The 14,217-nt window shown below is 41.8% G+C and overlaps 1 protein-coding gene across 2 annotated transcripts; it reads right to left on the bottom strand.

Moving 5' to 3' along the window:
- Positions 1-422: 422 nt before the first annotated feature.
- Positions 423-7,365, bottom strand: si:ch73-206p6.1 (phospholipid scramblase 1). 2 transcript variants are annotated; one of them, XM_014159915.2, is made up of 7 exons: positions 7,262-7,365; positions 6,411-6,481; positions 6,273-6,315; positions 5,702-5,922; positions 2,905-3,066; positions 1,820-1,981; positions 423-1,251 (listed from the first exon to the last, which is right to left on the bottom strand). In XM_014159915.2, the coding sequence occupies exons 1-7, from the start codon at positions 7,263-7,265 to the stop codon at positions 1,216-1,218; spliced, it is 699 nt and encodes a 232-aa protein (XP_014015390.1). In that variant the 5' UTR covers positions 7,266-7,365; the 3' UTR covers positions 423-1,215. The 2 variants fall into 2 exon arrangements, with proteins under 2 accessions (XP_014015390.1, XP_014015389.1); XM_014159914.2 differs by having other exon boundaries at positions 6,411-6,512; positions 7,262-7,331.
- Positions 7,366-14,217: the final 6,852 nt, after the last annotated feature.

The raw sequence follows: 14,217 nt of genomic DNA on the forward strand, positions 1-14,217 counted from the left end.
TCCTGTAGTCCACAATCATCTCCTTTGCCTTGGTTACGTTGAGGGAGAGGTTGTTATTCTGGCACCACCCGGCCAGGTCTCTGACCTCCTCCATATAGGCTGTCTCGTCGTTGTCGGTGATCAGGCCTACCACTGTTGTGTCGTCTGCACACATAATGACAGTGTTGGAGTCGTGCCTGGCCATGCAGTCGTGGGTAAACAGGGAGTACAGGAGGGGACTGAGCACCCCCCTCGGGGAGTCCAGTGTTGAGGATCAGCGTGCCAGATGTGTTGCTACCTACCCTCACCACCTTGAAGTTATCCACTTTTGTCTCCAAAACATTTAATCAATTTTCCTTCAAAACACATTTTTTTACCTTTTAGTGTGTACTTTACTGTATTTATACTTCAGATATCACTTTTCAACAGTAAAAGTTCAGAAATCACACTGGAGGACTTTTTTTTTAATACTGAACATTATGTCAACTTTCCCACAAATTACAATCGCCATGAAAAAACAATAAACAATATTAAGCTACATAAATACAACAAATAAATAAATTAAATATCAAAAGTCTCAAAATACTACATACAAAAGTTGTCTCGAGCAAAACACAGTAAAATATCCGGTAAAGTAATATACTGTTGACACAAGAACATATTAAGGTCTTCAGATTTACCAAAAAATATAACATGTTTTTGTAGATTTCTTCTTTAAGCTACATAGCATTTCTCTCTCCCTTTCCTTTTCACATTCCCTTCAGCATAGTGGTTTAGATAAAGATGGTGTTCATTTTATTTTCACATGTGGCAAATGGGTAAAGTGGTAGCACACAACCCTTTAACAAAACTGAGGGTTGAGTGCAACGCAACCACAATGTACACACTGTAAAAACACACATATGAACACTTCTTTATATACAATCTCTAAATATATACAGCACAATGGACACTGACACACACACACACACACACACACACACACACACACACACACACACACACCCTGGTTTGACTGATTTAGCTGCAATGTCTATCAACCCCAGAAGCTAAAACTAGTGCCATTACATCACATTCACCTGTAATCCCTTGGTACATCTATTTCTATGGTTCTTACTATGCCAACAAGATATGTCACACATAGTACCATGTCTATCTGAGACCTTGTCCATGACCAGCAGGAAGTTATAGCTCCAGGAGTGCAGACTGTCTGAGATGTAGACTACTCTTCAGCTGCTAGGGTTGGTTACCGCTCTCAAAGAACATGAAATCCTGAAAGAAAACGTGCAATCACCATCACAAACATCAACAAATACCATTAGAATAGAATAGAGAATAGCACAGCATAGCAAACCACAGCTTAGCTTAGCATAGCATAACATAGCAAACCACAGCATAGCTTAGCATAGCATAGCAAACCACAGCCTAGCTGAGCATAGCATAGCAAACCACAGCATATCTTAACATAGCATAGCAAACCACAGCATATCTTAGCATAGCATAGCAAACCAGAGCATAACTTAGCATATCATAGCAAATCACAGCATAGCATAGCAAACCAGACCATAGCTTAGCATATCATAGCAAATCACAGCATATCTTAGCATAGCATAGCAAACCATAGCATAGCTTATCAAAGCATATAGGGAAAGGGAAAGGGGGATACCTAGTCAGTTGTACAATTGAATGCATTCAACTGAAATGTGTCTTCCCCATTTAACCTAACCACTCTGAATCAAAGAGGTGCGGAGGTCTGCCTTAATCCACATCAACATGGAACAAACCACAGTATAGCTTAGCATAGCATAGAGCATAGCATGAAGTAAAATACTAGACTTACGATGAGGAAACAAGCTCCTATCATCACAGCCTTCATTTTCACGTCAAGATCCATGGGGAACTGGATTCCAAAGTTATCAGCGTCCGTGAACGCCTCACGGAGTAGACCGGTCCACTGCTTACTGATCTTCCCTATCTTATCCACTTCATCCATGGTCACTATCTGGAGAGGAGGCAACAGTAGACTATAGTCACTTTACACACAGAGAGATTAAGCTGAATTACCTTTATCCCCCGCAACAAACAACAACATTATTTTAATGTTTTTATTATATTTGATATTAACTTTTTTTTCATGTTACTATTTATTTTCTATTTGATTTTATACATTTTTCTCTCTTTTATATATATATATATTTTTTTTAAATTTATATATATTTTAGTATTTTTTTTTTAGGTATTTTTCTTAAAACTGCATTGTTGGTTGTAAAGCATTTCACTGTAAGGTAACCTGTAACCTGTTGTATTCGGGGGATGTGACAAATAAAATTAGATTTTGATTTGATATTATTATCTTCCGGGTGTTACTAGATTGAAAGTGATCAAATTAATGAAATGGAGAACTTGTTAAACTTCTTTGGTTAGATTTCATTTCATCGCAACATATTTGCTTTACTAGTCTGCCTGTTGTCCAATCACAATCTTTTACATATTAAAAACGTTTTTTTTTTTTTTTGAGAGATCATCTTTAGTTTCTCCTTAAATAAATTCAAACTTTGAAGGAATTTGAATGGCAATATTATGCTTTGGCTAAACTCTTCTCCATCACGGTAAAGTTCAATATCTTTAAGCCAAACAGCCTTCAGAGCCTAATGAACCAGCATGCAAGAATGGCAACATGGTAAAACACTGTCCCACAAAAACACACAATACATTGACTGGGTCGAATGGATTCATTCACACAGAACTCTTGTTGATCGGTAACATCGTTCAGAGACAAACAGACAGGATGATGCCTTACAAAACCCACCAGGGTCCGCAGAACCAGAACCAGTACATTTAACCATGTCATATTCTGTTTTCATAGATTTCATTAAAAAAGGTTCAGTGTGTGTGTGAGTGTTTGGACAAACATAAAGTACCTACCTCAAAGTCAACATCAGGCAAGCAACTCCAGCCACAGAAGGGTCCGTGCAGCCTCAGCACAGCCTCTCTGTGTTCATTCTCTATGATGAACTTCGGGGAGAAGGGGTGCCACTGCTGGACCACGTAGCCTACCGTGTTCCCTGGGGGGGCCTGCACCTCCAGCTGAGACAGGGGCGGTGGGGGTAACAGAGAGGGGTGGTGGGGGTAATATAACAGAGAGGGGGGTGGGGGTAACAGAGAGGGGAGGTGGGGGTAATATAACAGAGAGGGGTGGTGGGGGTTAACAGAGAGGGGAGGTGGGGGTAATATAACAGAGAGGGGTGGTGGGGGTAACAGAGAGGGGAGGTGGGGGTAATATAACAGAGAGGGGTGGTGGGGTAATATAACAGAGAGGGGTGGTGGGGGTAATATAACAGAGAGGGGTGGTGGGGGTAACAGAGAGGGGAGGTGGGGGTAATATAATAGAGAGGGGTGGTGGGGGTAATATAACAGAGAGGGGTGGTGGGGGTAATAGAATAGAGGGGTGGTGGGGTAATAGAACAGAGAGGGGTGGTGGGGTAATAGAATAGAGAGGGGTGGTGGGGTAATATAATAGAGAGGGGTTTTGTGGGTAATAGAATAGAGGGGTGGTGGGGGTAATAGAATAGAGACGGGTGGTGGGGGTAATATAATAGAGAGGGGTGGTGGGGTAATAGAATAGAGAGGGGTGGTGGGGTAATAGAATAGAGAGGGGTGGTGGGGTAATAGAACAGAGAGGGGTGGTGGGGGTAATATAACAGAGAGGGGTGGTGGGGTAATATAACAGAGAGGGGCGGTGGGGGTAATATAACAGAGAGGGGCGGTGGGGGTAATATAACAGAGAGGGGTGGTGGGGGTAATATAACAGAGAGGGGTGGTGGGGGTAATAGAATAGAGAGGGGTGGTGGGGTAATATAATAGAGAGGGGTGGTGGGGTAATAGAATAGAGAGGGGTGGTGGGGTAATAGAATAGAGAGGGGTGGTGGGGGTAATAGAATAGAGAGGGGTGGTGGGGTAATAGAATAGAGAGGTGTGGTGGGGTAATAGAATAGAGAGGGGTGGTGGGGGTAATAGAATAGAGAGGGGTGGTGGGGTAATAGAACAGAGAGGGGTGGTGGGGTAATAGAATAGAGAGGGTTGGTGGGGTAATAGAATAGAGAGGGGTGGTGGGGTAATAGAATAGAGGGGTGGTGGGGTAATAGAATAGAGAGGGGTGGTGGGGGTAATATAATAGAGAGGGGTGGTGGGGGTAATAGAATAGAGAGGGGTGGTGGGGTAATAGAATAGAGAGGGGTGGTGGGGTAATAGAATAGAGAGGGGTGGTGGGGGTAATAGAATAGAGAGGGGTGGTGGGGGTAATAGAATAGAGAGGGGTGGTGGGGTAATAGAATAGAGAGGGGTGGTGGGGTAATAGAATAGAGAGGGGCGGTGGGGGTAATATAACAGAGAGGGGTGGTGGGGTAATATAATAGAGAGGGGTGGTGGGGTAATATAACAGAGAGGGGCGGTGGGGTAATAGAATAGAGAGGGGTGGTGGGGGTAATATAACAGAGAGGGGTGGTGGGGGTAATATAATAGAGAGGGGTGGTGGGGTAATAGAATAGAGAGGGGTGGTGGGGTAATAGAACAGAGAGGGGCGGTGGGGGTAATATAACAGAGAGGGGTGGTGGGGTAATATAATAGAGAGGGGTGGTGGGGGTAATATAACAGAGAGGGGCGGTGGGGGTAATATAACAGAGAGGGGCGGTGGGGGTAATATAACAGAGAGGGGCGGTGGGAGTAATATAACAGAGAGGGGTGGTGGGGTAATATAACAGAGAGGGGTGGTGGGGGTAATATAACAGAGAGGGGCGGTGGGGGTAATATAACAGAGAGGGGCGGTGGGGGTAATATAACAGAGAGGGGTGGTGGGGGTAATAGAATAGAGAGGGGTGGTGGGGGTAATATAATAGAGAGGGGTGGTGGGGGTAATATAATAGAGAGGGGTGGTGGGGGTAATAGAATAGAGAGGGGTGGTGGGGTAATAGAACAGAGAGGGGTGGTGGGGGTAATATAATAGAGAGGGGTGGTGGGGGTAATAGAATAGAGAGGGGTGGTGGGGTAATAGAATAGAGAGGGGTGGTGGGGGTAATAGAATAGAGAGGGGTGGTGGGGTTAATAGAATAGAGAGGGGTGGTGGGGTAATAGAATAGAGAGGGGTGGTGGGGTAATAGAATAGAGAGGGGTGGTGGGGTAATAGAATAGAGAGGGGTGGTGGGGTAATAGAATAGAGAGGGGTGGTTGGTGTTTGAATAGTGGAGAAGGTGGGTTGGTGTTTGAACAGTGGAGAAGGTGGGTTGGTGTTTGAACAGTGGAGAAGGTGGGTTGGTGTTTGAACAGTGGAGAAGGTGGGTTGGTGTTTGAATAGTGGAGAAGGTGGGGTTGGTGTTTGAACAGTGGAGAAGGTGGGTTGGTGTTTGAATAGTGGAGAAAGTGGGGTTGGTGTTTGAATAGTGGAGAAGGTAGGGTTGGTGTTTGAACAGTGGAGAAGGTGGGGTTGGTGTTTGAACAGTGGAGAAGTAAAGAGGAAGATTGTGAAGGGGGATTAAGAAGGAAAGAAGGAAGGAAGAAAGGAAAATGCTTGAGAGTTAAAGAACAAATATCTCTGAACAGAAACCATGAGGTCTGTGTGATGAGACGTGAAGCTGTATTTCCTTTAGCTGTAATACATTTAGAAAGAGGACCTGCCCTGTCAATATCCAGTTCTAGGGAAGAGTCTCAGAGACTAAAATCAACTCACCTCTTGCAGACAGCAGGGGAAGAAACAGGACATGCACTTGAGAGGTCTGGTGACTGTGATGACCTCCTGTCCAAAGTTGTCAAGGACTTTTATTGTGAAGGATCGTAGGGGTCCGCAGCACTGCCTGCTAAGACAGTCATTCTCCTCCACAGCATAGAACACGTTCTGACCCATGGCATTACGCACCTCATACTTGTTGTTGCTCTCAAAGCCAGCCAGGGCTGTGGGGTTAAACACACACACACATATCATTTTGTATTTGTTTATTCAAACTTTATTTAAACAGGGAGTCCACCATTGAGACCAGTGTCTCTTTCACAAGGGAGCACTGCATATGTAATTCATAACAGACCAAAACAATCAAGGGCAACGGACATGATAGATACAAATACACACACGTACACACACACACACACACACACACACACACACACACACACACACACACACACACACACACACACACACACACACACACACACACACAAATTTCAAATCTATGAAAACCATCATCAAAATAGTAATTATTGTTTTTTGTAAATCTTTTTCTTAATTTTTTTTTTACACATACCTTCAATAAACTCGACTTTCTGTTTGATGAGTAGCTGATCGACCTAAATCAAGGCGAAAAACAATATCAATATTCTACAGGACTAAATTAAACAGCAATCGCCAGGACAACATCATGCAATAGGATGAGCGGACTCACCTGTGTTAGATATTCTAGGCCGGGTGGGCATCCCGGCAGGCCTGGGTTGGGGACCTGGTACATGTTGATCTCTGAATAGAAACAGGTGTAGCTGCTATTCAACTGGAGAAACCATGGTTACAACGTTATGAATGGAATCAAAGGCGATCTGGCGCCACCTACTGTTATATTACAAGATCAACACAATGACATAAAATAAATAAAACCGACATGAATGACACAATTTGATATAACGTAGCCTTGTGTTGTTGTTTTTTAATAGTCATAGACTACACATGTAAATCCAACCAACAGACTAATAGCCTAATCGGTGTTGTCATGGGGAATGACAGGAGGTGGAGTCTTTTGCGGACTGTAATAACATCCCAATAAACCGATATACGGTTCTTATGCGTGAAAGAATAAACGGACAATTCTTCTCTGACAATAGGCTATATATATATATATATATATATATCTTGGAAGGGAAAGGGTTTCAGTTGAGAAGTCGGGAAGAAAACAAAACATGCAAACCTTTTTCTAAGCCGTCATAGTCGCCTACATTGTGATACGCCCATATGCATTAAGCTCTCAGCATCTCAAGAATGTCCCAAAGTAAAAAAACAAGTCAATTGTTTTTGTAGTAATCTACCTGTCTCTTGGTTCAGATTAAAACGCACTCAATGACGACTAGGTAAAACACTGTAAAATTCAAATCTGGGAGGATAAGGGTGTTTTACCTTATAGAACATAAACGATTGCCTTTTTTAACTATAACAATGACAGGGAATGATGAATTGATCTTTTACGATCAAACCAGGATAAATAAAGCATGGTAAACTACGAATGTTTAATCTACTCTAAAGACTCACCCATATATTCTGGAAGAAAAATATAACAGTCCGTTTCACGAGCTCAGTATAAAAACCTTTCATCTCATTGGACAATATAGATGTCTTTCCCACCCGCATCAGCCAATAGTAAACCGAGGCTGTGAATACCCAGGAAGTGTTTTCTGTCACGCGTTTTAATGTCATTACAGCGCATGCTCGTCTAGCCAGACTTGTAAAGTAGGTTAAACCACTGGTCTTAACTGGTTTATTGGTTTTTACCATTACTGGCTTAAAGTATTATGTGGTGTGATCTTATGAGATAGAATTCTAATCAACAGGCAATTATTAAAATATAATAATATAAAAAATATGTTTATATAATAACTCCTGTTCTTCGTGTTTTTCATTCGGGGATAGTGGACCCTGAAAAAAATCTAGATCTAAAATTCTGAAATATTCAATTGTAAAGTGAAAAGGAAAATGACTAATTGAAAACTGAAAATGATCAAATAAAAGTTTAAACATAAAAGTAAAAAGTAAAAATCGGAACAACAATCATGGTTTATTACACAGGTAACCAACAGGTAGACTAATGATCATGGTTCATTACACAGGTAACCAACAGGTAGGCTGATGATCATGGTTCATTACACAGGTAACCAACAGGTAGACTAATGATCATGGTTCATTACACAGGTAACCAACAGGTAGGCTGATGATCATGGTTCATTACACAGGTAACCAACAGGTAGACTAATGATCATGGTTCATTACACAGGTAACCAACAGGTAGGCTAATGATCATGGTTCATTACACAGGTAACCAACAGGTAGGCTGATGATCATGGTTTATTACACAGGTAACCAACAGGTAGGCTAATGATCATGGTTCATTACACAGGTAACCAACAGGTAGGCTAACGATCATGGTTCATTACACAGGTAACCAACAGGTAGACTGATGATCATGGTTCATTACACAGGTAACCAACAGGTAGGCTAATGATCATGGTTCATTACACAGGTAACCAACAGGTAGGCTAACGATCATGGTTCATTACACAGGTAACCAACCTGCTGGCTACCCGCGGACGTCCGGATCGGGGCCTGTCAGTTCCATCCCCCAGCACCTCCGCTCCGACGCCCATGGAGCTGGGAGGTGCTGCCCTTAGGGCGACCGGAGGAGGGGCCATTCCATGCACCATCTGTGGCCGCAGAGGGCACACTGCTGGTCGGTGCTGGGTGGGGAGGTTCCTCAGGGAGTCGAGCCAGCAGGCAGGGCACTATCGTGTCACCCAAGGTGAGTTGACACCAGGCTCACCCAAAGCTCCCTGTTGCTCACATGTATCGACGGGGGGACTGTGTGATAAATCTCCTGGTAGACGCAGCACTTCTCAGGAGTCACGTGTATCCCCTGTCACAGGAGGAGACGGCGGCTATGGAAACATATGTCTCCGAATCCCTGGGGCAGGGATACATTCGGCCTTCCACTTCACCTGCCTCTTCGAGTTTCTTTTTTGTGAAGAAGGATGGAGGTCTGCGCCCGTGTATTGACTATCGGGGTATCAACCAGATCACTGTGAGGTACAGCTACCCGCTGCCTCTCATAGCCAGTGCGATTGAGTCAATGCACAGGGCGCGCTTCTTCACAAAATTGGATCTCAGTAGCGCTTACAACCTGGTGCGTATCCGGGAGGGGGACGAGTGGAAGACGGCATTTAGTACCACCTCAGGGCATTATGAGTACCTCGTCATGCCGTACGGGTTGATGAATGCTCCATCAGTCTTCCAAGCCTTCGTTGACGAGATTTTCCAGGACCTGCACGGGCAGGGTGTAGTGGTGTATATCTACGACATTCTGATATACTCCGCTACACGCGCCGAGCATGTGTCCCTGGTGCGCAAGGTGCTTGGTCGACTGTTGGAGCATGACCTGTATGTCAAGGCTGAGAAATGTCTGTTCTGTCCCCTAGGTCGGTGTCGGTGCGCGGCCCTGCGCCTCGCCCTCCGGGTCATCCCAGAGGCCGGTGCTGCTTTTTTTTTAATGTGTTGTATTTGTGAATATTTGAATAAATTATGTTTATTACTCTTATCTGCTGTCCTGTGCCTAACTCCTCTACACCAGCTACACACAGGCTCTATTACAGTTATTAAGGTGCTTACAGACGGGCCGTGATAAATGGCAACTGACCATCAGCCCCCCGATTGTTGTCAGCTCGAATGTTATCAATTAAACATTGTTTGATTGGTTGACAAGATGAACTCTGCTCATTGGTCAAACATGCACGGCGGCCGTTCAAGACTTTCAACTTTTAGGGTTGAACGGAGCTGAAGGGTGGGACTAATAACAACAAGACAACAAATGTAAAATGCACGAGGTCTGTAAAATGTATGTAGGTTCAGAACTTTTGTGAAATAGCACAGTTACAAATTGAAATCAAACTGGATAGGACATCAGAAATAGAGGTAGGCCAGGACTAAAAACAAACAAAATATAACTGTTGTAAAATAGATTGTGTCTGTAAAATGTGTATAGTATGTATAACCTGGAAATAGAAGGCTAAGTGTTATTGTTTATTAGCTTACTCCAATTAGTGGAGGGGTGGTAGGGTTTGGGGAATAAAAAAGGAAGGTATATTTTAAAAAAAAGCATGTGAATATTCTGGAGGAAACAGGTACAAAAGTATCTATATCCACAGTAAAACGAGTCCTATATCGACATAACCTGAAAGGCCGCTCAGCAAGGAAGAAGCCACTGCTCCAAAACCGCCATAAAAAAGCCAGACTACGGTTTGCAACTGCACATGGGGACAAAGATCGTACTTTTTGGAGAAATGTCCTCTGGTCTGATGAAACAAAAATATAACTTTTTGGCCATAATGACCATCATTATGTTTGGAGGAAAAAGGCGATGGCTTGCAAGCCGCAGAACACCATCCCAACTGTGAAGCACGGGGGTGGCAGCATCATGTTGTGGGGGTGCTTTGCTGCAGGAGGGACTGGTGCACTTCACAAAATAGATGGTGTCATGAGGATGTAAAATTAGGTGGATATATTGAAGCAACATCTCAAAACATCATTCAGGAAGTTAAAGCTTGGTCACAAATGGGTCTTCCAAATGGACAATGACCCCAAGCATACTTCCAAAGTTGTGGCAAAATGGCTTAAGGACAACAAAGTCAAGGTATTGGAGTGGCCATCAGAAAACTCTGACCTCAATCCTAATAAAAATTTGTGGGCAGAACTGAAAAAGCGTGTGCTAGCAAGGAGGCCTGCAAACCTCACTCAGTTACACCAGCTCTGTCAGGAGGAATGGGCCAAAATTCACCCAACTTATTGTGGGAAGCTTGTGGAAGGCTACCCGAAACGTTTGACCCAAGTTAAACAATTTAACGGCAATGCTACAAATACTAATTGAGTGTATGTGAACTTCTGACCCACTGGGAATGTGATGAAGGAAATAAAAGCTGAAATAAATCATTCTCTCTACTATTATTCTGACATTTCACATTCTTAAAATAAAGTGGTGATCCTAACTGACCTAAGACAGGGAATATTTAGTAGAATTAAATGTCAGGAATTGTGAAACTGAGTTTAAATGTATTTGGCAAAGGTGTACGTAAGCTTGCGACTTCAACTGTATGTATATATATGGGTATGTGTGTGTATGTATGTATATATATATATATATTTACCCCAAAAATATATGGGGGATTGTAAATGATGCAGACAATTACATTGATGGAAGCAACAATCTTTCCGCAATATTAAGCTGATCCACCTCGCGCCCCCACAAACAAAAACAATAAATAATAATAATATTCATCTTTTGGCACCTCGAGTGCTTAGCCAGCACCACAAACCACACCGCTTGAAAAACTGCTTGTGTTTAACTGCCCACCGCCCTACTCCCATTGCCCTACTCCCATTGAAATCTCTGAGACCTTCGCCACTTACCAAGGCCAATCTGTAATCTCCTATAGGAACGTTGTGAGGTGGCTACCTAAGCCATTTAAACTGGAACAACCATTTCAGTAACGGGTGAAAAAAAAAATCTAACTAGCTGATTAGATTAGTTTGGAAACATGCATGTTATTTATCTTTGTGTAGCGTATGATCAATCAATCAATCAATCAATCAATCAATCAATCAATCAATCAATCAATCAAAAAATCCAATTAACTAAGACTAAAATATTACGTTTATGATAATAATTTGCAACAAAAACGTTTTCTCTCTTGCTTCAGACGATAAGCTATGATTTTGTTGCATGTGTGCTTTTTGTGTGGCACTCTATTGTAAATATTCACAAATACAGTAAGTGTACTGCTATTATGTTTTAAGTAGTACTTTTTACGGTAACTTCCAAAATACATCAAATATTTCCCGGCCATTGAATTTTGCCCCACAATGCAATTTAATTTACGTTAATCTACTGTATTCTCTTTATGCAGTATTACTGTTGATTATACACTTATTAACTCTGATCTATTTTTCATTTTCCATTGGTTTTGTCTTGTCTTCCTTCCACACCTGGTTCCAATCCCATCAATTACATGTTGTGTATTTAACCCTCTGTTTCCCCTCATGTCCTTGTCAGAGATTGTTTTATTGTATGTTGGTGCAAGTCATGTGTCGGTGCGCGATGGGTTTTGTACCCACTTATTATAATTTTTGGTATATTTTGGTTTTGGAGTTTTATGAGCACTTATTAAACGACTCCGTTTATACCAAGTTCGTTTTCCTGCACCTGACTTCCCTGCTTACCGACACGCACCACATTACAGAATCACCACATTACAGAATCACCACATTACAGAATCACCCTTTACAGAATCACCCATTACAGAATCACCCATTACAGAATCACCCATTACAGAATCACCCTTTACAGAATCACCCTTTACAGAATCACCCTTTACAGAATCACCCATTACAGAATCACCCTTTACAGAATCACCCTTTACAGAATCACCCATTACAGAATCACCCTTTACAGAATCACCCATTACAGAATCACCCTTTACAGAATCACCCTTTACAGAATCACCCATTACAGAATCACCCTTTACAGAATCACCCATTACAGAATCACCCTTTACAGAATCACCCTTTACAGAATCACCCTTTACAGAATCACCCTTTACAGAATCACCCATTACAGAATCACCCTTTACAGAATCACCCATTACAGAATCACCCTTTACAGAATCACCCTTTACAGAATCACCCTTTACAGAATCACCCATTACAGAATCACCCTTTACAGAATCACCCTTTACAGAATCACCCATTACAGAATCACCCTTTACAGAATCACCCTTTACAGAATCACCCTTTACAGAATCACCCATTACAGAATCACCCATTACAGAATCACCCTTTACAGAATCACCCTTTACAGAATCACCCATTACAGAATCACCACATTACAGAATCACCCATTACAGAATCACCAATTACATAATCACCCTTTACAGAATCACCCATTACAGAATCACCCTTTACAGAATCACCCTTTACAGAATCACCCATTACATAATCACCCATTACAGAATCACCCATTACAGAATCACCCATTACAGAATCACCCATTACAGAATCACCACATTACAGAATCACCCATTACAGAATCACCCATTACAGAATCACCCATTACAGAATCACCCATTACATAATCACCCATTACAGAATCACCCATTACAGAATCACCACATTACATAATCACCCATTACAGAATCACCCATTACATAATCACCCATTACAGAATCACCCATTACAGAATCACCCATTACAGAATCACCCATTACAGAATCACCACATTACATAATCACCCATTACAGAATCACCCATTACAGAATCACCCATTACAGAATCACCCATTACAGAATCACCCTTTACAGAATCACCCATTACAAGTCTAAAGCTCTTCAAGTGCAGAAAGATGTATTTACAAGTGCAGGAGTGCCACTGTCCATGTAGGCCTATAGTGAAAGATGGATGGAAATAATTATATATATATAAAAAAAAAAAAGATAACAGACATTCAAACATATCCTAGTTGAATAAACTTTTCAAGATAATTATAAAAGCTAATTACAAATCCCTTAGCTGTACGGCACAGCTTATCCCTTCCTCTGAAAATACCAACGAGAGGATTCGATTAGCCTGGCCCAGGCGCCAAAACAGTAATCTGCTCTGATCTATCATGTTGTCGACAATGCAGCGTGACACATCGTTCAGAAATCTATTAGACATTAAAAAAATACATGATAGAATGTTCTAGTTTTAAGAAGGAAGTCAGATAAAATTATTATTATTATTTTTTTTTAATCCAACAGGGAATTCTGCTCATCACTTCACGTACTTTTGTTTTGTTTTGAGCCGACTTCAGGATATCATGTGATTTATTTATTCCACTTCCATCCTCGAAGTGAAGGAGAAAATATATCCCAGAGGAGCTGGGAAGTTTAAACGTTGCTGTGATATAGGGCGGTTAGCTAAACCAGCTGACATTGGCCAAGGTAACATTAACTACACACCATTGAAGTTGATAGGAGATTCCCAAGTTAGCGTTAGCTACAGCACACATTACGTGGCTACGGTTCCAAAAGTAATGAAATCAAGATGCTGATTCATTAAATCCCATCGATGACTCCCATTGGCAGTTGGTGGGGAAACTGCTGAGCTGAACCAGGAAGTTACCGTGAGTCTGAAAATGTTAGAAATGTTTGTTATTATTAAGCCGAAACAACTGCAAAATACAAACTTATTTCTGAGTAAATGTTTTGTAAGTAGGCCAAGTTCGGCAACGGGTCTCTTTATTACTGAGTTGTAGAATGTGTAAACTGCAGTGGTGTAAATTACTTAAGTAAAAAATACTTTGAAGTACTACTGAAGTCGTTATTTTGTTTGTTTCTGTACTTTACTATTTATATTTTTGACAACTTTTACTTTTATTTCACTACATTCCGAAAGAAAATGATGTAATTTTT

This window comes from Salmo salar, chromosome ssa19 (genome assembly GCF_905237065.1).
Source record: "Salmo salar chromosome ssa19, Ssal_v3.1, whole genome shotgun sequence".
Classification (NCBI taxonomy): Eukaryota; Metazoa; Chordata; class Actinopteri; order Salmoniformes; family Salmonidae; genus Salmo; species Salmo salar.